The following is a 24643-nucleotide window of genomic DNA, read 5'->3' as shown; positions in this document are numbered from 1 at the left end:
AAGAGGTGCCTCCAGGATCTCGGAGCTCAGGGTTACAAGCAAGCAGGAGTAATCAGAAGCCCTTCCACACCTCTGCTTGAGTAAGCAGGCAGGAGAGGGGCTCTCCAGGTGAGACTAGCCCCCCAAAGGTACAGAGGTGCAAAGCCACCGCCGAGCATAAACAGACCTGCTGTCCTTGTGCCTTCCTGCACCTCCAGCAGGTCAAGAGGAGGTCGGGGGTCCCTTCCTTGCCCAAGCAGAGTCTCCCCCGAGGGAGCCTGACTCGGAGAGACAACACCCTGCGGACCTGTGCAGACAGCCTCCGGGGAACCAGCCTTCCTCCCGGAAGGTTCTGCCACTCCCCGCCAAGCCCGGAGGCCCTGGATCTCCTGCTGGTCTCCATCCAAAGACTAACTGGGCCCGATCCTGCTTGCCACTGGGGAATCAGCCAGGGTGGCCAGGACTGCTCCTCCAGGCTAATAGGCTAGCCAAGCCCCCAGCCGACCCCCGGATGAGCAGGCCACTCCGACAAGCCTCCTCACAGACACGCGCACCCCTTTTGCTGGGCTGTGGAGAAAAGCAGGGGGCCGGTCCCGGGCAGCCGCGGGAACTGGCCGGACGACTCCCTCCCCCCGCCACCTCGCCCGCCCTCCCCGCCGGGCGACCGCCAGAAAGCACGGGAGGAGGAGCGGCCGCGGCGGGGGGCAGCAGCCGGCCCTTCCGGAAAGCGGGCGGGTGGCGCTGGAGGACCTCGAGGCGCCCGCTCCCCACCCCCGGCAGAGGACCCCCGCCCGCCCGCCGCGCTTGCCTGGCCGGGGTCGGTGGCGCGGAAGACGTGGCAGGCGACCGGGGAGTCGGGGTCGTCGGGCTGCGCCTTGATCAGGTAGGCGAAGTAGGTGAGGTCGTGGCTGTTGTGGACGAAGCGCGCGATGTGCTGCGCGCGGTGCTCGAAGATGAGGGCGGCCGGGCCGGGGGCGCCGCCGGGGGCCGCGGCGGGGACGCAGCGCAGGGTGGGCGCGCCCAGCAGCAGCAGCACCTCCCGCGCCGGCGCCGCGCCGGGCTCGGGCTTCTGGCTGCGCCGCCGGACCTCGGCCATCAGCCAGGGCAGCATGGGCAGCGTGGCGCGCCGGTCCAAGCTCGCGCAGCCCACGTACCACAGCCGGAAGCGCCGCTCGCCGCCCGGCCGGCCCGCCGCCGCCGCCTCGGGGGCCAGCGGATGCGGAAAGGGCGCCGCGGGCGGCTCCATAGCGGGGTCCGAGCGCTGCGCCTCAGGGCCGCGCGCCGGGCTCCCGCGGGGCGCTGCGCAGGCCGGGGCGGCGGGGCGGCATGCGGGCCGGAGCGGCGGGGCGGCGCGGGGCTCCTCCTGGCTGCGCCCCGGCTCCGCTGCTGCTGCTGCTGCTGCTGCTCCGCCTCTGCTGCGCTGCTGGCCAGCCCCTGCGCCTCCGCTCAAGCGCCGCGCGGCCGGCGCCGCCCCCGCCCGGCCGCGGAACGGAACGCGAGGGAGGCGCCGTCCGCTGACGCGCCTCGCAGTCCGCCCGCCCGCCCGCCTGCCACGCGCCGCCTCCGCGGCCCCTGCAGCCTCTGCGCCCAGCGCCAGTGGCGACCGCTCGCAGCTGGGGCCGGGGGGGGGGCGGTGCTGCAAGGCTGGGGCTCCGACCAGCCACGGCCGCCGCGAGAGCCGCCGGCTCCCTCGCCCTGCCCAGCGGGAACGCCGCCAAGGGCTGGCCGCCGGGGAGGGGCCGCCGCGCCTGCGAGCCTCCCGCCGGCCCCAGCTGCTCTGCCCGCGCCCCGAAGGAGCCCCTCGCCCCGCCCCTCCCCTCCCGCTGGGGGAGCCGGGGGCAAGTTCCGACGCGGAAGGCGAGCCGAGGCTGGGCTGCGGAGGGGGGCGAGCCTGTCCTCGCGGGGCGGCCGGGATTTACTCGGGGAGAAGAGCGAGCTGTGCGTGGCGCGGCTCTCGCGCTTTCCCTGCGGGCGAAATTTTGGAAGGGGCCGACGAGGAGCTTCTGCCCCGGCGGCGTCTGCCTCTCGACAGAAAACGGGCTGGGGAGCGGGGGAAGAAGCCGGACCGGTGGCCGGCGCAGGAAGAGCCGGGCCAGGCAGGAGCCCCGAGTGGGGGCTTTCAAGGCGGCCCCTCCCTCGGGCGCCCATAAAGCGCAGCCCTCCCCTGCTCTGCGCCAGTACTGATCCTGCGCCTAGCTGCGCTGCCGCTGCGCGTAGCTCCCTCTGTCTTGAGAAGCAGAGGTCCGCCGGCGGTGGGCGGCTTTAGCAGACCGAGAGAAGTCCACCAGGGGCGGGCCGGGGCCTTGTAGGGCTCCGTCTAAGAGGGAGGCCCTCCTTTGTAAGTCACATGCGCGCCTCTTCGCTCCATTCGGCGTTTGTCGGTGGTGCCAACAGTTCCTTCTCAAGTTCTTTATGCCGGTGTTTCTCAACCTCAGCGGCTTTCAGGTGTGTGGACTTCGACTCCCAGAATTCCGCAGCCAGCACCCATGGCTGAGGAATTCTGGGAGTTGAAGTCCACACGTCTTAAAGTTGCTGACGCGGAGAAACCCTGCGGTGTGCTACTGAGCTATTGGCCCATCTGGACCTGGTGCTTTCCCGTTTGTTTTGTGTTATTGCCTCTTTTGTCTCTTGGTTAGCTATGGGCTCACTTAGGATTTGTCCGTCTTGGCCATTAAATTGTTTCATAGCAGACTTTTCAGATGTGTCCACGGCAGCTTCATTGATGTTAGTCAAGCAACGTAATTATTTTTTAAAAGTTGCCAATTCTATAATTCCCAATCTTGAATGTAACAGTTTGGTCCATTTCTTTGGGGCGGGGGGGGGGGCTGAAAGGGGCTGGGGCTCTTAAGGGGCGCTGCGTGTGCGGCATCCCCAGAAGGCTGCTGTCCCCTGGGCTGCCACTGCCCCGGGGCAGTTACCATGGGGGGGGGGGGCTAGGCCTTTGTCCTCGGGCTAGCTTCTCTTCTCAGCAATGAATGTTAATCATTTGCAGTTTATGAAAGACAAAGGAGGGAGGGAGACTGGAGCAGATCTTTTCAGTAAGGCTAAATGTACCAGCCTTTGTGTTATAAAACAATATCCAAAGCCGTTTATGCAGCTCAGCATCAAGAGCGAGCAGAGTAAAACCACTGAAAATCAGAAATAAACACGGGCTAAGCCCTGAGTAAGTAGGCGATAAAACAACCCACAGCGTGAATCCCGTCAGCTCTCGGAGAAGTAACCCGACTGAGCTGCCCTCGAAAATAGGAAAATGCTGGGCAGCTCACCTACTTAACCCCTGGGAAGGATTAGATTGTCTTGAAAGGAAAACCTTTCAACTTGAATTAGAATAGCTTTCAACCTGAATTAGGAGAACCTTTCAACTTGAATTAGAAGTAGCAAATATGTTTGAAAGCCAATGCCCTGGAAACTGGCAGCATTTATTGGGGTTCAACAGATTCACAACCAGGATGCAAAGTCCTTGGTGCTTCCGCCCCTCTCCCCACTCCCTGTTGGAGAATCTGGATCCTGCTCCACTTCCTGCACGACCGGTGGCCATCTTTTGCAGCCTCCGGGAGTTATTCTCAAGGGCACTGAGGAGAAACGGCCTGCCATTGCACTTTTACTCCAGAAAAATCAGCCCTAACATTTTGCATTTTGGCAGCGGTGAGCATGAAAAAGCCACTTGGGGCACTGGGCAGCCTGCCCAGGACGGCTGGTGGGGGGCCTGCCCTAGGAGGGTCTGCCTGCCCATTGCAGCAGCTCAGAATGGCCACCTGCTCCTCCCCACCCCCCTGCCAGAGCTGGGCACACACTGCAGTTTTGCTGATGACCAAAATCTTGGCTTTCAGCAGTCTTTTATTTATGGTTCATGAAGAAAACCCGTGAGGAGAATAGAGCTGCTGCTTTTCTAAAAACACGCAGACTCTGCACCTTGAAGACTTTTTTCCCCTTCAGAAGAATAACTCAATGCTGACAGTGAGTCACCGATTCAGCCGCCTCCTTGGCAGCATGGATGCTTTGAGCCGAAGAACCTTCCTCTTTCATTTTAATTAACCACCATTAAAAATTATACTGGTGACTCTACTAAGCACTATGCCTTTTTCAGGGGTTAGGGGTGGGGGGTTCCTTTGAGTCAGGGCCCATTCCTGAGGATTGCCTGGCCCAGTCCCTGCAGTTTTCTTGGCAAGATTTTGGAAGTGGCTTGCCATTGCCTCCTTCCTAGGGCTGAGAGCACTGGCCCCAAGTCACCCAGCCGGCTTTCATGCCCAAGGTGGGACTGGAACTCACCATCTCCCGGTTTTTAGCCTGATGCCTTAACCATTACACCAAACTGGCTTTCTTTGTTTGGGGTTAGTGTATTATGTAACCTGACAATTGCGGTTTATTCAGTAAAGTGTGATCACACAGACCTTGACTTAGCCTGATGGGCAGGCCAGAGTAGTGGTCAAAAAAGGTCCTGACCTCTAAGAATCGAGAGGCTGCATGAGCAGAGGAAGCCACCCAAGATCAGAGCGTGCGCCTGGACAATCACCAGTGCCCCTTGACTCCCCAGATTAAATCTGGGCCAGAGTGAAATGCCCAGCCAAAAGTTGGCAGAACAAAGGCAGCAGGCAGACATAAAGAGCAGCCTCGCTTTCCATTCTTTTATTAACTTAAATACTTTTTAACTGAAAACAATGGAATGTTGCCTTCCCATATCCATAGGACTTTCCAATCTGACTCATACCTGAGACTGTTTTTCCAGTGTAGTTAGTTGCAGACCCAAGGAGACAGACAGCTGAAGCCTTAACTGAAGCCATAACTTTGGCAACTATTAGGACACAAGTGGGTTTATTTCTCCTGCATGGAACACCTCCCTGGTCTTCTGGATGGCTGAGATATGTTCCACCTTAACTCTCTGGTGAAACAGGAGATCCTTTGACTTGCATGTGACATTTCAGTCAACACAAGAGAGTTTGCAGCTCTTCAGGGGGATAAAGTCATGTTGGAAACTGGAAAGTTAAACCTACATCTGTTTCTGTAGCACTAATGTTTTGGGAGACAGGGTGCATGGAAAGGCCGAACCACTGTTCAAAACGTCTCAAGAACACTCGCCATCTCCTTGAATTGGCTGTAGAAGTTCTAAGGGGAAGAGAGAAATGAAGGGGCGTTGAGAGAAAACCAACAAGGGCCGGTTTGTTCAAACTCTCATTCACAGGCAAAAGGTGCTCCTGCACATTACACACACACACATGGCCAACACACACCTTTCTTTTCACTTCCGCTGCCTCTTTATGGAGCCAACCAAGGGCTAAGTTGTATCTGTACCAGCAGCGTGTTCACTTTTAACTCAAAGCATCACGTTGTGTGTTCCACCACAACTACTGTTTTAAGGCCAAAAACAGCCAGTGAAACACCATCCTACTTAGCTCTAGAAAGCAGAGGGGAATTAATGTATGCTTGCACACAAAAGTTTACCCCCGCCCCCCGTGCATATTTCAATGAATCCCTAAGTGAACAGAAAATAACAACCTCTGCACAGTACAATAGGGTGTCTTATTTAACATGTTTTTAATCTATCCATTGGACTGATTGCATGCCCGCCAGAGATTTCTTGGAGTTGGGCAACCTTAACAAATCCAATAAATAAATAAAATAAAAATCTTCCTGCAATTCTTAATGTCTACTTACTATTAACAGGAGGTTGTCTGCAGATTCAGGACAAAGCACTAAATGTGGCAGGCCAAATCTTTGGGCGTTCTTTCACTCAGGACTCAACACCACCTCCTTTGGCAGAAACAACTGCTTCCAAAAGTTTCCTACAGTTAGCTAAAGGTCTGTCTATTCTGGCTTCTGGACATTTTGTCTTTCCTTGCAAAACTTTCACAGCCCAGATATACTCAAAGGTCTCCTACCACGCACTGCATGCCTGAGAACCCCCTCAGATTTTCAGTAATGTTCAAGGCCGTTCCAAAACCATTATTATTATTATTATTATATTATTATTATTATATTATTATTATTATTTTTAGTTCCCTGGCTCCCCTGGAGGCTGTGACCTTGCCTTACTGAAATATCAATCCTCTTTCAGCATCCATTTCTTGACTCACTGAGGGACATTAGCTTGAAGACCAAAAAATAGCTAGGCCTGTCCCAAAGCTTTGTACCACTCAGCAGTTGGGTCATCTTTTCTTCACTTATGAATTAACTGAAACAACATTTGATCAGAGGTGCCTAAATCTTTGCATATGTAAGGCAAGGAAAGTGTGAAGTATAAAGCAACATGAGTGGGGTGGATTTCTGCTTTTACATGCGCGCGCGCACACACACCCTTTGTCGTCGTCTTTCTCCCTTCAGCCCTTGCAGACCCTGGAACAGACTCAAGGAAGAGGAAGTGCTTTTTCCTGGCACAGAATCCCCTTGGGGTTCACCTCTGCTCTGTGCTGGGCCCTGTGCATGGAAGTAAACGTTTCCAGCCATGGAGGGAAGAAAACACCATGGAATCCTTCATGCATCCGACCCATATAACACACTTTTCGTAGGGAAGTTACGCTGTCTCACCTAATGAGAAAACGTGTAACTGTTTCAAAGTCTTTTACTCTGCACATGGAGAATGCAGTTGGCTACACGGTTCTCCCAACAAGCAAGAGAAAAAAGTCTTTGGGCAGCAAAGCAGTTTACCGATCCCAATGGGAAGCCACGTCCCCGATGGAACAGAAAACGCCTGGCCCATTCCAAGGCTTCCCTTGGTCAAAGGCGTCAGACGAACTGGGCCAGCCTTTTTTCTCAAACTACTGCTGGGTCGAACATCAGGTTTGGTAACTATCCCTGGAATCGGATGCTGGGCCACCGGGAACACCCAAGGTGTTCGGCCGAGATAGGAACAAGAGTTAATTGTAAAAACTGCACTTCCGAAAGAGCCCACGTTGCCGTTGCACCTGGAAAACTACCAGGGGATACAAAAACGCGTGGGCTACGCAGCTGACAAAAACTATCTGACTGAGTTCCATTGCTTGATATTTGTACAACCTCCATTTGCCTCATTCTGAAATCCTTAAACTTAATACAGAGCTTTCACTGCATCTGCATCGTTTCAAACATTCAAACCATCAAGCCAGTCTTATCACTCTTTGTCCGCTGTGTTCTCTTTCGAGGATGAGCAGCTCAAAATCCAGCCAGCCAAGGCCATTTCTACTGCCAAGCGTTGAACTGCAGCAACAGGAGAATGCGAACCACCCTTGGCAAAAACCAGGAAGGCTGTTCACCAACCTGAAACTGAGGGACTGTCATTTCAAACGTTTTGCACGTGATGCTCCCTGAACCATCAGCAACTTTTAACGCCACCGTGACATAAGGCGACTTCAAGGATTTACAACTGTCGGCGCTGATGGCAATTCCCAGCTTCCACTGAAAATCAATAAGCTGCAAACAAGAAATGAACACTTCAGGTCCTTGCCGTTGAGTGGCCACCTTCAGGCAGGGCCACAACTAGGGTCTGTGTCACCCGGGGCAAACATGGATTCCACGCCCATTTTGGCGACCCCCCCAGCGCAGCACCCGGGGCACGTGCCCCGCTTGCTCCCCCCTAGTTGCGGCCCTGTCTTCAGTGGGAGGGGGAGCGACCCCCTCAGACCCAGCCAGCCCTGGGGCTCATCCAAGGGCCGGGTCTCCACGCTCTCAGGCCAATCTACCTCACAGGATTGTTGTTCTGGGGATGAAATGAAGAGAGTCCCTTCCACACGGATCTCCCTTTCAGAAAAACAGTGGGATATAAGCATAATGATAAGTGATAGCTTTGGTGTTCCAGGAACCAGAGAGACTTGGGCTTGTTTGTCCTCCCTATTATTCATGGCCTTCCAGCCCTCTGTCCACAGCAAGTCAAACCCGCCTTCAGATGCAGAAGATAACGCTGCCATTCTGGGGAAACGCTCCCATACTTCCACTGCGTTTCAGACGTTGCATCTGCAGGAAATACTTCCATAGCGAATCCTCTGTTTAAAAAACCCTATAAAGTGGAAGTGCCCACTTTTTATTTTACGTCTTGCAATGCGCGCTGATGGGGATTCTGTGGAGCAGGCTGGCCACCCGTTCAGCTTGCTGGATGTCTTCTTTCTGCTGCATGAATGGAGCACAACCTAACCCTGCGTGCCCTTGCTAGACCCTGTAAAACCTAGGCACCTCTTGGGAATTCGTCTGACTGCATTTGCACAGCGCATCAGTCCAAGAGTTGGTTAACTAACTGCGATGCTACCACAGATGAAGTCGAAGTGTGCTATTTTGCAGGACAATGTAAGGCGCTCTTGTTTCTCCCTTCCTGATGGATTTGTTGCAGAAAGAGCAAAGGAAGACGGGCCTTCAAAAGGGTCGCCCTGTTTTCTAAATGGGGCATAAAATCCTGCAAACGAGGCGAGGCTAAGGGATTTGCACCAGAAATCTCCCTCACCGTCCTCCTCCCACCCCCGCCTCCCACCCGTGGCACGCTTTTCAGCAACAGCCTATTCGGAAGGGTCCCATACACTTTATCATCGTTCCTGGGTTGCGTTGGGCAGAATCTCACCATAAACAACATCCCTGTTGCTTTTCACTATCAGAAGTGATTGAGGGCCAGAAAAAATCAGCGTTATTATAAAATATCTAGATTCCAAATCAGGTTCAGCGAAAGCCGACAGTGTCTTTCCCTTACCTGTCCGGCCGCTGCCCCATCTTTGGCATCCTCGGATTCGATGAGAGATTTTCTCTTCTCGTTCCACACCTGCCGGATAACTTGGCCTGCTTGTTTTGGCAGAAAACTGAAGGTTTTGCCTAGTTCTGCAGAGAGTTCTTCAGAGGAGAGTTTATTTCTTGCTGCTGTGCTATGAACCCCCCACCGGGCAAAAACAAAGAGATCTTAGAAGCTAAATTTTACACCAAAAGGAACAGACCTTATATTTTAGCTCTACGCAGGCAGACTACTTTACAGATAGTCGAGTAATTGCAGAAACGTGAAGAAAGAGGCAACCGGGTTTCCTTCTGCCCTTGAGCTGAATCCTTTGGCTGCCCCCTCTGCCCTCGGATCAGCCTCTAAGGGAAAAGGGGTGCGCTGCTGCCCGGGGGCTCCCCCTTCCCCTAAAGGCAGGGCGCGAGGGGCCGACCGCTCCCCCCCCCCGCGCCCGGAGGCCCGGACGCTTCTTGCGGTGCCCGCCTCCGCCTCCTCCCGGGCGCTTCCTTCCCCTCCGAGGGGGCGCCGAGCGGAGGCCGCTTACCCGAACAGCCAGGCGAGGGCACGCGCCGCCCGGGCAAGGTCCGCGGGGCCGATCTCCACGCCCGCCGCCCGGCACCGCTGGGGAGAAAGCGCGGCGTCAGCGGGGGGCGCCGCGGAAGCGGCCGAGGGACCCCCCCCCCGTCCGGCCCCGCTCCCCGCCCGGCCCGGCCCACCTGGCTCAGCTCCGGCGCGTCGGCGGCGGGGACCCCGGCCTGAACCCGCTGGGCGGCTCGCTGGCACTGCGGAGGAGGCGGCGGTCAGCGCGCGGGCGCGGGCGCGGGCGGGGAGGGCGGCCCCGCCCTGCGGAAAGGAGCCCGCCGCCCGCCCCCGCGCCGCAGCCCCCCGTTCTTGGGCCCCTCCTGGGTGCGCGGCCGGCTCTCGGGGCGTTTCGGCTCCCGGGCTCGCCGCCGGGAGGGCCTGCCAGGACGGCCCGCGCCCCCCCACCCACTCGCCCGGGAGCGAGGCGGGGCGCGCGCTCACCAGCTCGGCCAGCAGGTCCCGCGGGAGCGCCCCCAGCACGGCCCCCGCGCCGGCCCGCCCGGCTCCAGCAGGGGGCGCCTCGCCCGCGGCTCCGCCCGGTTCGCCCGGCTCCAGCGGTGGCATCTCCGCTCCGCCCCGCTCCGCCGCCGCGAGGGGAGGGGAGGGGCGGGGAGGGGCGCCCGCCGCGCGGGGCAGGCCGGGCGGGCGGGCTCTCCGCCGCCCCGCCCCTCGGCCTCGGCGAGCCCACGCGGCCGGGGTTCTCCGCCCCCGCGCGACGCGCCTTGGTAGTGCCGGGGCGGCGCGGCGCGGCGGCGCCTGCGCGTGAGGACCGGCCCGCCATGGAGGCCCAGCGCTGGCTGCCGCTGGAGGCGAACCCCGAGGTGGGTCGGGGGGCCGGGAAGGGCGGTGGCGGGGCGGCGGGGCGCGCGGGCCGGGCGCGGAGACACCCCCCTCCTCTCCTCTCCTCTCCTCTCCGCCCGCAGGTGACGAACCAGGTGAGCCGCTCCGCCGCCGCGCACGGCCCCCTACCCCCTGCGGGCGGGCGCCGGGGGCGCGGAAGGGGCGCCGCGGGCGGGCCCAGCCCTGCCGGGCGGCCCCCACGCGCATGGTGAGGGTCCCGCTCTTTTTCTCTCCCTTCCCCGCGTCCCCCCGCCGGCCGGCCGGCAGTTCCTGCGGCAGCTGGGCATCCAGCCCAGCTGGCAGTTCGTGGACGTCTACGGGGCCGACCCCGAGCTGCTCGGGCTGGTGCCCAGGCCCGTCTGCGCCCTGCTGCTGCTCTTCCCGGTCACCGAGAAGGTAAGCGGAGCCCCCCGCCCCGCCCCGCCCCGCCCCGGAGCGGGCGCCCGCTCCCTGAGGAGGCCCGGCCGGGACCGCCGCTGGGGCAGGCGGCGGCTCTCGGGGCGCTTGCGGCCCTGCTCGCCCCCCTCCGCGGGCGTCTCTGCGGACGGAGGGGCCCCAGGGTGCCCAGGGGCTGCTGGGCCTTCTGAGCGTTGCGGGGGTGGGCGACGTCGGCATTAGGATGGCCTTTGGGCCGGCCCCTCGGAGCTCCCTGTCGGGACTAAGCAACGCCTTTGGATGCGAGATTTCCTTCCTCTTAAACCTCCTCCGTCTGAAGCGCTCGAGGAGGCATTTCCGCCCCCGGGCCTCCAAAGCATTCCAGTTTCTCCTGGGCCCTTGGGCGGCGGTCCTCGGTGGTCCTCCTAGGTGTTCCGGGTAATGGGCAGAAGGGCAGCTTTAGAGACTGCTGGACAGAGGGAAAGGCGGCGTTTCATACTCCACAGCCCCTAAACGTGCGGTCATCAATACGAACATGTTAACTTCGTTGTTAAACGTGGCACAGTTTTCTAGCCCTCTGAAAAACAAGACAGTCTTTGTCTAGCGATAACAGGCACCACAAGGAACGAGGCAAGGTGTATGGCTCTTGGTGTGCCTTTAGGGTGCAAACTGAGGGAAGGGATCCAATGCCTGGAGAAGCCTCTCGCTAATAAACGTCTTAGAACAAACTTCTAAATTTATTTTCTTTTTTTGGCAAGCACTCTCTATTTTGTGAAATGGCTGCCTTAAAAAGGAGAATTTGAAAATGTCTCTTTTCCCTTTCTTGCCACCTAGTATGAAACATTCCGGATGGAAGAGGAGGAGAAAATCAAAGCTCGGGGCCAAGAAGTCAAACCCGCTGTCTATTTCATGAAGCAGACCATCAGCAATGCCTGCGGAACCATCGGTCTCATTCACACTATTGCAAACAACAGGGATAAAATTGACTTTGGTAAACCTTTCCGTTCTGCCAGGCTACTTTTAAGCGGTCGGGAAGGTGGATGGCACCATTTATGACCAGCTGAAAAGGATTTACACGGCAGCATCGACTAGCTGAAACGCTCTTCACCATTTTAATGAAAAGTAGCTTATTCATCCCTGAGCATTTAGAGGAGTTCTGAGCGTACGTTCCGTAGAATGCGGCTCTCGGTGCTTCTGTCCTGTTGATTAAGCGAATAAGCTAGAAAATTCCTAAGGGTGTAGAATCACTTCTTGATTGTTAACGTTATGTTCTCAGTGTCGTTTTTACGCTGCAAAGTAAGAAGCAGGGAAAGCGTGTGCTGTCTTACAAGTAACGCCTATTAATATTGGTGCTCTCTAACTTATTTTAGAAGAGGATTCTTCGCTGAAGAAGTTCCTAGACGATTCGGTGCCCATGAGTCCTGAGCAAAGAGCCAAATACCTAGAAACCTATGAAGTGAGTGGGGGTGTATATTGGGGAGGGGGGAGTCTGTTTTCTGTTAGTGATAGCAGCCATTAAATGGGGTGGGAGTTCCACCCACAGTCATAGCTAAGTTGCTACAATATTAGCAATCAAACTGAGAACTAATTAGTACAAAATTAGTATCTTCAAAGCATTAGGCTTTGTAATAAGAAGGCATCTTCTTTATAATTATTTATAAAATAAAATACGTTACAGTTATCAACAGGAGATTGTATACTATAATATCATCAAGTAGGCCCTGGTGGGCCAATTCAGACACAGCACAATGTTCCTCATCTTGGCCTGTAGCCTCAAAGGCTGACTCCACGTTGTATTAATTCAAGGCCAAGCTAACTTCACAGCTTGGCTGTAACTGGTCCCACCAGCTGTTCAACGATGTCTGCGTTAAAGTGGGGATCAACAAGGTGGCACTCTCAGTATGTGTTAAGATGCTGTTGCAGCTTCACAATTGAATAAAAAAGCATTTTTTTCCAGAACTTGACATGATACCATGTAATATCACACCAAGGTATCGTAAATAATAAATGCATAAGCTGAGATATCCAATATTTAGAGCAGTGTTCCTTAACCATGGCAGCTTTAAGAAGTGTCAACTTCAACTCCCAGAATTCCCCAACCAGCAAGGCTGGCTGGGGAATTCTGGGAGTTGAAGTTCCCACATCGTAAAGTGGTCAAGGTTGAGAAACACTGATAGAAAGGAAGACCAATGTACTTTCTTGGGCTGAAGTTATTGACCCATAATAAGATGCCACAAAACAGTCCACAGTGGTGGTTCATTTGTTGTGCTTACTTAAAATCCCATTACGTATTCGCTTGATTATCAGTCATTACGCCTGGTACGTGGTTCAGTGTGGCACATGAACCCACCCCCTTTGGAATGGAAGCCCAGGGTCTGTGGAGAGTCATGCTTTGCAGCTTCTTCAGGGTGGCTGGTTGAGATGTTTGGGTCCCCAGGCAAGGCTTACCTGGCAGCAGAGGCAGAGGACCTGCCATGACATGCTTGCCATGGTTGCTCAACTCCCTTTTCTGAGCTGGCACAGCCCACTCAGAGAAACTCCCTGTCCTGGGCTCGTACAGCGTCTGAGAACGGGATGTGCTTGGCTGATTGGCTGTTTATCTTGCGCTGCAAAGAGGCTCCTGTTCTGAGCCCAGAGCGAGGGCCTTCCAGGCCTGGCTGCGAGGCATCCACAGGGTCCTTTTTCCAGGAAGAGCCTGGCCCTGCCTGGGCTTGTGTTTGTTGGAGGGGACGGTTTGCTTCAGGAGAAGCATGGCTCTTTCTGGTCGCTGAATCCTGGGGCTGCTTCAGGAGACAATTGGCAACTTTTCTGGTGCTTAAAGAAAATGGCAGAACTATTCTCAGTTAAGAAAGAATGTTTAGCAATTTGGTTATCTGAATCGGGATGCCCAAATACGCAGGCTAATGGTCTGTTTTGGAATTTCAGGCCATCCGTGTGACACATGAATCCAGCGCTCATGAAGGCCAGACTGAGGTACACGGCTTAATTTTTCCCCGAGTAAAGTTTTTGATAGGCACCCAGTTTTTAAGAAGGTAATTGAGAACCTGCAGGTCCTCTTAGTGTGCTGGTATCCCGCAGGGGTACTGAAAGGGAACGGGCTGGAAGAAACATTGAGAAGGTGGCTCCTTTTATCTCTAGCTCTGCTTTGCATCGCTGTTACGTTCAGCAGCAGCATTTGATACCAGAAGGGTATCAGTCACCTTTGATTCAACATAGACATTCTTTAACGTTTTTATCTAATTGCATCTAAAATAAAAATGTATAGCTGTACTAAGTATTTGGGAGAGGTGTATTTCAGTATCCCTGTGACTGCTTCAGAGCTGCATGCGCAGCTGTTTTACTTCACTTTTCTTCTGGCAAAGGGGCAGTTCTGGTGTGTGCAGGCAGAAAAACCTGGGAACTTGCTTTTGAAGCGGCTCTGCAAAATTTGCAAGAATGCAGCTACTTCAGCTTTTTGATAGGAGTGCTTGGTTGGTGCTCCCTTGCATTGCAAATCAGTGCCCCATAAAACGGATATCAAGCAAGGCAGGGTCTGACCAGTATTTGTGATTCTGCTGCCAGTTCGTACACTGACCTGTTCCAGGAGATTGATTGGTCATTCCTGTATGGTCAGCTACCTGCTAATCTTACTTACAGCTGGTGGCATGATGATCTCAAATGCAGTGTCTGAGAGCAGAGCAAAGGTTGATTTAAGAACCAATGAATGTGGTATATGATAGTCCTGTAAAACAGATGGTTTAAACATCATATTATGCCTTTTTTCTGGTTCTGTAATTTATTGACTGAGCAACAACACGAAGGAGCTGGAATGAACTCCTTGTGGAACAAAAAGCTTTTGATGTTTGTTAATACCCTGGGAATTTTTAGGGCATCATTTTGGCTTCTTTCAGAATATTTTTTTCTTCCTGTTTCTGTTATAAGACTTTTTCCCCCAGTAGTCAACTGCTTTTTAAAAATGTTACCATCTTTAATTAGTAAATCTGGTCAGAGTAATATAGAGAAACTTCAGGGCTAATCCTGAGATAGAAACATACCCTGGTTGTGTTTGCTTCCTTTGTGCTAATTTAAAAAAAAAATCAAGTGATTTAAAGATGCTGTTGCTGGAGTGTTGAAGTATGGAGGTCTTTGGCTACTTCCTAAAATAGAAAGTGGGTCTCTTTCAAAGAATCTCTGGAGCAAGACTTAGTGAGAAGAAAGGAACAGGGTTACCAATATTCCAGCATCTGAGCTATTTCCTATCTAAAACCAGTATTTCTCCAAGGTACATTAGAGTGGATAATGGTTTATTTTCTTTCTAACTGCCTTCCTGCAAGCTGGAAAAATTGTGGATCTTTTCACTGATAATGAATCAGGATGCAGGAGACTCTTTACTCAGAATCTTTATTGGTTTGGCAAAGGGCCATTGCATCTACAGCAGAGCCCCTGATTGTTCAAAGAATTGTTCAAAATGCCCCATTCATGTCATCCCAAAGCCCCAATTTTCTAAGTTCAGAGGACGTTACTTTACACAAGAATGTTTCTGAGCAGAATGGAATAGCGTGTCATAATTAAATAAGAGGTACACTACTAATGCGTTCTTCCCCAGCATAGGCCACCTAGAGAACCAGGAGGGTGTCTGCCAAGTGTGGCCAGAAACATCAAGACGGTGGCTGTGATCGAAGCTCTGCCCACTTGTCATATGCAGTGCACATTAAAAATGGGTGGGTCTTCAATCACACATGACTTGCATTTCCTTTCTCAAGTACTCTCTCCTTGAGGTCAAGGGTAGCATATCCTGGATGAGTGACATTTGTCCCCCAGGTCTGGGATACTGCCCACCTGAGTTGTGTCCCTTCGGTATTTTGAATAGGACTGGCTGGTGTGTGCCATGTCTGGTATAGTGGACGTTGCAGGTCTCAGGAATGTAGACTCTCTTGCAGATGACCAAGTAGCTGTTTCTAGTGCTCGGACTTCGTTCCTGCCTGAGCCTTTCAGAATCACTGTTTACGGACACGGAACTTCCTCCCTGAGCGACAGGACTGTGTATACTGCGTGCAAGCCTAACAGCGTCGTGTTCAGTAGAGGAAAATGATCTGGGCTGGGGCTGGGCTGCTCAGCTCTTGCATTTGTAGCGGTAAAAATTGGAACTCAGTTCAGGGACGTTGCGAGAGGTGTCCATGGACGGGTCCTGCAAATCCCTCCTCTGCAAACCAGCTAGACCTGGGACGCGATGGGAGCCTTTCCCTGTGGAGGCAAGGCTGGCCCGCTCTGGATTTCACTGAGACTCGTTCTTCGGTGGTTTAATGATAGGGATTGAATTCAGAGATGTGGCCACGTTTGTTAATGGCAGCTCGTTAACTGCGGTTAAGCCAAGTCAGGTCTTCCAGGTTCAGGAATGCAGAACAGGTTCATTTTTTCTGTTTGTTAGATTTCCATCCCACTCTACCCCAGGAGGAAGGAGCAGCACTTACCTCCCTTTTTCATCTCCTCCCTGCGAGTAACACCCTTGCAAGGCGGGCTGGGACCAGAGTGAGCGGCCCAGAATCTCCCGGGGCATGTCTGTGGCCGAGAGTGGCCTCGAACCGGTTCTGGCACTTGAGCACCTGCACCACACCAGCCTTCGGATGCCAGAATTCGGGCCGCCGCCGCCTCTGTGTATTGATAGGCAGGCCAAGAACCAGGCTAGGTTTAGGGTCCCACCCCCCAACCTCCGTAGCTGGAGGACCTGTCCAGCAAGGAGGGTTGGCATTCTAGAGGTGGCAGGACCAGGACTCGGGTGGGCAGGGGGCCCCTTTTCATTGAAGGACTTCTTTTTTTTGGTAATTGCAGATCCTTCCCCAAAAGCTGCAGGCTTTTTTACTGATACTATACCAGGATGTTATTTTTCTGTCTCAAGCAATCCTCTGCTAAGAAGAGAAAGCAGCTTTGTTCTACTTTGGAAAAACAAAAGAGTTTATTTTACTTCTGTTACAGTGAATGTTACACTGCAGAGTTATGAAGGGGCTTCCCTGAGTGAGGGTGCTAAAATTTCAAAGAGGCAAAACGGACCCCTTAAGTCCCACCATCGCCCAAGAGACCAAGGAAAGGGGGCCCAGTTGCTGGTCCTGCCCACACAGGAGGGGCAATCTGAGGGCCTCCAAAGGGCCCCCTCCCCCATTGCTGCCCCCTGACCTGGGGGTCAGGGCCAAAAAGGTAGGTGCAGCTCGGGCTGGAGTTTGCAGCGTTTCCTATTTTAGTCACTGGGTCTGCTCCATAGTTTGAGAAGATTGTGGCTCGCCTGCCCAGTAAAAAAGAAGGACGTTAAAAAGACATAATGAAACAGTGGCTGCTAACGGAGTTTGGTGCCAAGCCACGAAGCCCTAAGGAAATGAGATTGGAAGGGCTCTCTGGGAGGGGCAGCCATCTTTATGAGCTTGTAGCAAAAGCAGCCCAGAGTTACACCAGTTACAAGGATGCTACTTGTCTTTCAGTTTACATTCAGATTTGTATACACATGATCCATTGCTTGACTGAAATATCATTGAATGTGTCATGGTAAATAAAACAGACTTCTCGTGGCCTAATAATCAGCCCGGATCAGTCCACGGTAGGATGAAGGCCTCTGTGCTAAAGGTTGTGGACTGTAATCTATCAAGATGGTCTTTTGACTCCCCAGTCTTGGGCTGGGAGAGAGAGACCGGTCCAGAGTCCCCAGGGGTATTCCCTGGCTGAGGTCCCCCCCCCCATCAGTCCCTCTCCTTCACCACTGCCCCACTGTGCACTCAAATAGGTATTTGTGTGTTGGGAGTGAATTTTATTATATATTGTTGTTTACACATCAGCTAGGCACAGAGTGAGGTTGAGAACCAAGTGCTCCCTTGCCATTCACCCTTCCCTGAGTTTTCTTCGTATGACTAATGGCTGAAAAGAAGTTTGCCTGCCAGACAGTCAGAACTTGCTGGAATCAGGGAGCGGTTAGAACAGTTCATGACGCCATTCGGCTGAGATGGAAGGGTAACCTCATCACGTGGGCCATCTTTCAGCTTTATAACAGACCTGCCTGTTCGATTTCTCTTTGCTTGCGTGCCTGGAAGGCCCCGTGTTTTATGGCTGCCCTTTATCCCTTGCCCTCTCGCTGAATTCCTGAGTCCTGTTTTGCAAAGAAAAGTCCACCTGCTGGAAAAGCGATTTCCTGCCAAGCACCAAGCAGGCCAAGCTGAGTCCTCATCCAGAAAAGGCAAACTTGATGGTCCCTTTGGATAAACAATGGCTGGACAAGGAAAAAACAATAGTGAGGAAACGCGGCTCCTCCTCCCGCCAGACGGGGCCGAGGAACACCGAGCTTTGTCCAGCTTTGGCATTTCCGCTCAGAGGAGGCTGAGCAGCTGGGTGAGCGCAAGGTGCCCTTCTGGTGCCCCTGGGCCGATCAGACAATGTTTTCTGCTTCTGGAAAGGTTCGTGAGCAGCAGGCCCCCAGGGAAGGCTTCTCGGCCACAGGGCCCCAGAAGGTGTCACGGCAACTGGGGCGGCAGCAGACACGCCTCCTCTTCCCACATCAGCTGTGCTGGACTTGCAGGGTGAAGCCGGCTCTGCAAAGGTGGCCCCACAGCCATCCTCTTGGCCAGGCCTCCTGCCTACAGCCAGCAGTTCCAGCAGGCACTGGGATTGGATGGGAGGGTCCTGGCCTGGGTGAGGGAGTTGGGGCGGCTGAGCAGCTCCCTCCTCACAGCTGTTTTGCACCCCCAAAATGCAAAGCATGTGACTTGGTTGAGGAAGAGGTAGAGAAATGCAGCAGCCCAGTCAGACGTTGCGCCAAGCAGGAAATCCACGCAGGAAATCTGGCCCACTCAGAGATGGAGAGAGACGCTCGGATGCCATCGTTTGGTCAGAGCTGGGATCCATCCATGGGCTTTTCCAGAACTTCCTCTAGCATGAGAATTAGTATTTCACTGAAAAGGGTGGGATTTTTACCCTTCTTTCTGCTTTTTCCCTAGCTGTTTCCTTGTAAGCATTTCACATGTAGACCATTTCCAGGCAGCCAAAAATGGAATGTCCCAGAGAAAGAATGTCCCGTTCAGCTGTCAAGTGGCTTTTAATTAAACTTTAATTACGTCAGACCCACATTTCTTATGACAAGGGCCCTCAGTGCTAGATTTCACACCTGTTTGCTTTATTTGGGGGGGGGGCGGCGGTGACAGTGTCTTTCTCACATCTCTGCAGCAGAAGAGGGCTGATCCTTCTGTGACAGAAGCTGCATTTGCTGGCGGTTTACAGGAGCCGTCCCTTTCTGGAATAAGTGACTTTGATTGAGCACCACAGTTGAAGCAGAGCAGTTCTTTGGCATCAGGAATGCTCTCCACAGGCCTGGCAACCGGCAGCACCCATTCCTGTTGTGGGACGTGGGATTTCCATGACGGCAGCGTAGGAGGCTGCTCTGTCCCAGTCCCCACACCCACTGGCACGTGTCCTCAGGTGTGTCTGCCGATTCAGTGGCTTCTGGAACGGCTCCTTGGGGCAGACGAGGGTGCGATGACCTGGGCCTGAAGAGCTCCGTCGACCATGATGGCTGGACTCCTCGCCCAGACCCTTGCCTGATCTGGCCATCCTGCGTTGGTCCCCTTCATTCCCCCCTCTCCCGTTGTTGCCCGTTCTCCTGACCTGACCTTGTCCACAGGTGGCCTTGGAAGAAGCGAGGTGGTTTCTCCCCCCACCTGTGTTTTCCTTGCTCTCAGGACACTTCTTGCAAGTGAACAGAGTTCTCACAAGACAAGGGAGAAGAGACAGCCATTCCCCCTTTTCCTTTTGCCTGGAAATGTTTGCATCCTTGCTGGGGTTCCTGGGACCTTTTCCTGCAGCCGCCAGAGATGCAGGAAGCTTTCCGTCTCCTGTGGCTGCCTTGGCCTTGCGGTGCTGTTTGCAAAGTGGCAGGAGGAGGAGGGTCGAGGGGCAGCCCTGCTGCCGCGGCTTCTCCCCCAAGGGCCACCGAGGGACCTGGGCTTCCACCCCCCGTCACTGCTTTCTGCTGCCCTGGGCCTTTGGATCCCTTGGCTGGCACAAGGGGAGGGCCAGGGCGAGTCCTGGAGCCTGTTGTTCAGGGTGCTGGGTTGGTCAATCGTTTTCTGTGCCCCAGAAGGAGGGGGAGGAAGGCCCATTCTAATCTTCTCTGGGAAGATGAGAGGGGGTTCTTTGGACATGAGGCACTTCGTAAAATTAATTTTGACAGATAGCCTGTAAGCATCTGTTCTCCTTAGAAAAAGGAGATCATTGTTTTGGTGGGGCGTAAAATGCAGCAGGTTGAGGGCCACTGAATTGGGCTATGTCGCCGAGCGAAAACTGTACCTGTAAAGTGTGTCTTTTTCCAATATCTATGTAGTCATTGCCACGCTTGTCATCCTCAACCCAGCCTGAGTTTAGCCACTGCAAAATGAAGGCCTCGCCCTTGCATCGCTCTGCCTCCTTGACCCTGGTCAGATGCAGTCACGTGGCCTGTGCCGAAGCCACTGGCCCCGCAGAGGAGGCCGCCACGAGCCCTCCCATCTTCCTGCAGCATTGGCGGCCCACGGCCCCTTTGCCGACTCTCGGGGCCTCCCTGGCCGTAAGTCTGGTTTCTCTTCCGTCTCCGCTCAGGGGCGATGCTGTGGCCCCCCCTCCCCTCCCCAGCCCAGGAAATCTCTCCCCTCCTTGAAGCCTCCTCCAGGCTTGCTTTCCGTCCTCTGGAGGGTCCAGCAGACCTGGACGGCGCTGCCTTGCCATCTCCAGGCCCCCGCGGGAGCCGCCAGTGGGAAATTCAGACAGAGTGGAGCAGCGTGGAATGAAAGCTGCTCCACCTTCCTTGGACTTCCTTCCCCTCCCCCAGTTGGTGCTTTGGTCAGCCTGTGGACCCTCCCTCGGTTTCTGAGCTCTTGCTTCTCCGGGCTCCGTGGCGGCCTCCTTTCCGTCTGGGCTGCACCTGAGGTCTTTCAGGAGCGATGCACAAGTGACTTCAGGATTCTGGACTGTCCTTGGCATTCTGATGCTCCGAATGCCAGCCTTCTTTCTCTGCCAGCTATGATGATTGTTGATTCTTCAGCTTGTTCTTTTCTTTTCAAGGAATTGGGAGGACGTCTTGCAACTGAATTGCTTAATATTTTATGCTTCCTGCGTTCCCACAATGTAGGCAGTCAGGATTTCCACCCAGGCATACTGGCAAGAAACGCTCCACGAACGTTGGTTGGGCTTCTGTGCAGAGTAAATGCACAGGGAATGTTGGAGCAGAGGCAGATAATATGACAGGGAAGAATGAAGATACAGAAAACGTTCCTTTATTCATTCCTTCATTATTATTTTATATGTTCTTTTGGGTTGCAGTTCCCTGCTAGTGCCTGGGTGACTGAACTGCCATGCTGTGCTTGTTCCAATAATCTTCATAAACCTCATCACCTGTTCTGTGTTCCTTGTGTGGGTGCAGCGTAGTAGCATAAATTTGGACAGCGGAGGCCTCTTCCCAGGATGCTTCATGTCTTCAAGTTCGGGGGGCGTTTATCAATCATGTGCAAAACAAGGTGTCTGAAACTTGGCTATATGGAAAAGACCCTTTGTCTCTTGGTTTCCATACACAAATTTATTTGCTAAGATTTGCAAGCAGCCTCATTCCACTCTAGGTGGCTTCCCATACAGTGAAATAATACAGGAGAGCAAAATGAAAACTACCGTGGAGAGGAAAAGCACATCACCTTGTAATGAAAGTACAGTTTCTGTCCTCGAGATGAATATACTGGGTAACGTCTCCTCAAGCCAGCATCTGTTCCCCAAAGGCCATCTGGACAACATGGTGTTCATGGGTCGCCAAAACTTGAGTAGTGAAGGAATCATCCTGACTTGGGAGGGGCACTAGTGAAGGAATCATCCTGACTTGGGAGGGGCAGACGGTGCCAAAACTTGGATCCAGGTTTTTCTGGGATTGGAATGAGGTTCTGAGTGCGATTGATTTCCTTTCCAAGTCCGTAGGCAGGCATTCTGCTAATAACTTGTACAAATATTATACTCTTCCTTGCAGGCACCAAGTATAGATGAGAAGGTAGATCTTCATTTCATCGCTTTGGTGAATGTTGATGGCACTCTTTATGAACTAGGTAAGAACAACTGGACCAAATACCATCTACAGTCTCTGCTGTCTGACTTCAGTACTATTCAAACGTTCACCTTGGCAGTGGAGAAGCAGTGATGTGAGATGATTTAATCATTTGACTGCTTTTAGATTTTCCATAGAACTTGATTTTTTGTCCATGGCTGCAATTATATTCCTCATTTGGGAGCCACAGGCACAGGCTTTGATCATAATAGCTTTAAAAAGGAGAAACAGATAAATAAGCAGAAGTGTTGAGTTCAGAAGGTTTTTCTGATTTTTGCATCTAGGTGTTTTTAATTGATTTCTTCATGCTTCTGATGATGGTTTCTCCAAGGTCCTGAAAAGTAATCCAGCCACTTCTCGTGGGTGCAGCACCCCCTTTCCAGGAACGAGGCCCCATGACTGAGAAAGGCCAGAGGGAGGGAGGGAGGGAGGGAGGGGGACGTTCACTCAGGCTGAGGTTCTGGTGAGAATATGGAGGGTCAAGGATCCTGCTGGAGAATGTCTCTCTCACGCACGGATCCGGACCGCCCTGTCACTACATGCTACCTGTGAGAATTTCACAGAAACTGTTGAGAGGATTTCTAAAGCAAATGCACTTTCCTCAACTCAGCTTTGAAGGTGATAGTTACCCTAAAGTGTGAGAGGAGAGCGATGGGAAGGGAGAGTGAGTGCGCAATTTTCCTGCGTCACGTGGTTCAGTTTCAGAGGAAGCCTTCAAGCAGCACAGCTCTGGGAGTGGGAGGTGGACCATTCAGATCAGACCTTGCTGAGGAAAGCATCTGCTGCCCCAGAGCCAATGGGAGCTTGGAGAGATGTTCCAGCCCACTAGCTCATCATGCTTCAGCCTTCAGATCTGGGATGTGGAGCCACCGAAATAAGGAAAGACGGCCACGGGAAAAGATCTTAAAAGCGTGCTACTTTAGGTCTGCCCAGAGGATAGGCCAGTTCTTGGTTCCTGGGGGGCTGTGTTAACAGAGCAGCTTCAGCCATGCCATAGAAAACATTTACGGTTTGTGTTTATGGGTGGCTTGTCCAAATGCCATTTCCCAGAATAGGCTGGGAATGGAGTCAAGCGCCTGGTTTGCAAAATGGAGGCAGGTCTGTTGAGCGGAACCAGGAATATCTTCGGTTGAACTGCTTGTTGGATAGTCCCTCCTTCAGAGGTTAGCCACGTAAGTAAAATACGCATTTGTGGCATTTTAATCTAGTTTCAGATTTATCCATGACAGAAATATAAAAAGTATTGCCCAGCTAAGTGATTTACATGAGCTGGAAATGGAGGCAGTCTGGCTTGACATAATCAGTGCGTTTGCAGGGGCAGAACTGGAAAACTGGCTTCATATCCTTGGCCACTAAATTAAGTTGGGTTGGAAAAAGAGATGCCACGAAGGATCTGTTCCCGTGATTCAGTTGCAGCCCAGCCCGTCTCTGGGTTTGTGACTTCAGGAGGAAATAACTCTCCAGCACTGGCCCAGGGTACAGGGTAGCTTGTACTGAAGAGGTTGTCAGCTGGGACTTTTCAGGCATTCATCCAATAGGATACCCAGGAAATCCCAGTGGTTTGGAATCCCTGTAATTGGAATAGACATGAAGATAAGGAAGAACCAGAAGAAGATCTAACTGTCTAAACTTGGGGGTTCTGTATCGGTCATGGGCTTAACGATGCTGAGGTGCATGTTCGCAGTTCCTGCGCTGGAATTAAAGAGAGAAATGGGTGGGTGGTATGACCTGACAAGTTCCTGGCTCAGGATAAACAGGAGGCAGCAGGAGGGATCTGAGAAGGCACAGTCCCGTTCCTGCTTGGTTCTTTCTGGGCAAGTCCCAATGAAGAATGACTTTTCTGCATCCCAACAGATGGACGCAAGCCTTTCCCGATAAACCACGGGCAGTCGAACGTTGACACGTTTTTAGAGGTAGGAATTCCTAGCGATTTGTGACAATTTAGCGGGGTTTCCTTTAAGAAAGTAGGGGCTCATTGTATTCCGTATTAGCATAGCTGGAACTGCTATTCTAGAAAGATACACACATCTAAATATATACACAACACTTCCAATTTGAAGCACTGTTAATTTTTTAAAATGAATGCATTCTTTGCTGTCTTCCAGAAAAAGGATTTAGAGAGATGCAAACATATTTAAACTTCAGTACAGTAACAGAATTGTTTAGTACTTGGTAGCATATCTGTAACTTCTGTCGAGCTTACAAATTCATGAATCGCTGTAAAACGTGTTTTCAAAGGCATTTATAGTGAATCATGAATTTAGTTACATATGATTTACTAAAAGAGCATAATTGAATGCTGTTCAGTGGAGCCCTATATCAAAAAGATCAGAGACGGTTGGAAAAAATAAAATAGACCTGGTGTCAATTAAAGTTGTTCTGTATGCAGAGAAGATGGTACACGGTTATCTTTCTGTGTGTTCCTTCTAGGATGCTGTAGAAGTATGCAAGAAATTCATGGAACGTGACCCAGATGAATTGAGATTCAATGCAATTGCTTTAGCGGCAGCTTAAATCATAGTGACATAAAAGAAAATGGCATCTAATGTACTGTAACAAAATTATGTTTTCACACAAATCAGCAATGATCAAATTTTGATAATATTGATGTGGATTAAATTTCAGATTATCCTTTGCTTCTTGTGACCTTTTGTCCATGTTTCCATGATGAAAAGTTACCGTGAGGGGCGGTCAGCAAGGCCCTGGCCCTGGTTAACCCAGCACCCGCAATTGGCTCATTGGAAGCGGGGTGCTGTGTGCAGGGCCACACGAGGAAGCACCCCAACTCGACTAACTGACCGCCAGCTAATGCTGAGGAGGTTAGTTTTAGCCCCATATTGATCCTGATCTTGCATGGGATTCCTTGCCTGTTGCAAGAGAGGGGGGAAAAGACGGCTGCAGAATACAATCGACAGAAACGCAAAGAAAGGAAGTAATAAAAACAACATTTTAAAATGGATGTAGAGCAGCAACTTTGATTTTAAAGAACAAATTAAATGGAATAATATTCAGCCTTTTAATTATGTTGCTAAACAGCCAACCCAAAGGAAGAGAGGGAGGAGGTTCTTCCGCACGGAATTTTAATTCTAATTCTGGCGCGGGACAGTCCGACCAGGCAAGGCCGTTCTTTTAGCTCCCCT

The 24643-nt window shown here is 52.8% G+C and overlaps 3 protein-coding genes and 1 long non-coding RNA gene across 10 annotated transcripts in view; 2 read left to right on the top strand and 2 right to left on the bottom strand.

Moving 5' to 3' along the window:
- Positions 1-1225, bottom strand: part of TBC1D4 (TBC1 domain family member 4) — a 79727-nt gene extending 78502 nt beyond the window's left edge. For all 3 annotated transcript variants that reach the window (XM_063304524.1, XM_063304526.1, XM_063304525.1), the window contains exon 1: positions 788-1225. In XM_063304524.1, coding sequence (XP_063160594.1) covers positions 788-1225 — 438 coding nt within the window. The remainder of the gene's footprint in view (positions 1-787) is intronic.
- On the top strand, positions 782-6654 carry LOC134498439 (uncharacterized). Its single transcript, XR_010068037.1, has 2 exons — positions 782-862; positions 6298-6654. It is a non-coding gene; the product is annotated as an uncharacterized LOC134498439 (long non-coding RNA).
- On the bottom strand, positions 4591-9798 carry COMMD6 (COMM domain containing 6). 2 transcript variants are annotated; one of them, XM_063304530.1, is made up of 6 exons: positions 9662-9798; positions 9355-9420; positions 9183-9259; positions 8624-8792; positions 7210-7362; positions 4591-5082 (listed from the first exon to the last, which is right to left on the bottom strand). In XM_063304530.1, the coding sequence occupies exons 1-6, from the start codon at positions 9782-9784 to the stop codon at positions 5032-5034; spliced, it is 639 nt and encodes a 212-aa protein (XP_063160600.1). In that variant the 5' UTR covers positions 9785-9798; the 3' UTR covers positions 4591-5031. The 2 variants fall into 2 exon arrangements, with proteins under 2 accessions (XP_063160600.1, XP_063160601.1); XM_063304531.1 differs by lacking the exons at positions 8624-8792; positions 9183-9259; positions 9355-9420; positions 9662-9798 and adding an exon at positions 7632-7871.
- A 170-nt stretch (positions 9799-9968) lies between these two features.
- Positions 9969-24139, top strand: UCHL3 (ubiquitin C-terminal hydrolase L3). 4 transcript variants are annotated; one of them, XM_063304516.1, is made up of 9 exons: positions 9974-10041; positions 10144-10155; positions 10328-10456; positions 11270-11426; positions 11806-11891; positions 13361-13408; positions 21429-21504; positions 23358-23416; positions 23934-24139. In XM_063304516.1, exons 1-9 carry the CDS (start codon positions 10000-10002, stop codon positions 24015-24017), a joined length of 693 nt encoding a protein of 230 aa, XP_063160586.1. In that variant the 5' UTR covers positions 9974-9999; the 3' UTR covers positions 24018-24139. The 4 variants fall into 4 exon arrangements, with proteins under 4 accessions (XP_063160588.1, XP_063160586.1, XP_063160587.1 ...); XM_063304518.1 differs by lacking the exon at positions 13361-13408 and having other exon boundaries at positions 9969-10041; XM_063304517.1 differs by lacking the exon at positions 10144-10155 and having other exon boundaries at positions 9985-10041.
- The last annotated feature ends 504 nt before the right edge of the window (positions 24140-24643 follow it).

This window comes from Candoia aspera, chromosome 5 (assembly GCF_035149785.1).
Source record: "Candoia aspera isolate rCanAsp1 chromosome 5, rCanAsp1.hap2, whole genome shotgun sequence".
Taxonomy (NCBI): Eukaryota; Metazoa; Chordata; class Lepidosauria; order Squamata; family Boidae; genus Candoia; species Candoia aspera.
This window is presented reverse-complemented; position numbering and strand designations above follow the sequence as displayed.

Coding starts and splice junctions, on each gene's coding strand:
- COMMD6 (XM_063304530.1), bottom strand. CDS start 9,784: ATGCCACCGCTGGAGCCGGGCGAACCGGGCGGAGCCGCGGGCGAGGCG. Junction 7,363..8,623: donor ATGGGGCAGCGGCCGGACAG/GTAAGGGAAAGA, acceptor TCTTGTTTGCAG/CTTATTGATTTTCAGTGGAA. Junction 5,083..7,209: donor TGACAGTCCCTCAGTTTCAG/GTTGGTGAACAG, acceptor TCTTCCCCTTAG/AACTTCTACAGCCAATTCAA.
- UCHL3 (XM_063304516.1), top strand. CDS start 10,000: ATGGAGGCCCAGCGCTGGCTGCCGCTGGAGGCGAACCCCGAG. Junction 10,457..11,269: donor TCTTCCCGGTCACCGAGAAG/GTAAGCGGAGCC, acceptor CTTGCCACCTAG/TATGAAACATTCCGGATGGA. Junction 13,409..21,428: donor CTCATGAAGGCCAGACTGAG/GTACACGGCTTA, acceptor TCTTCCTTGCAG/GCACCAAGTATAGATGAGAA.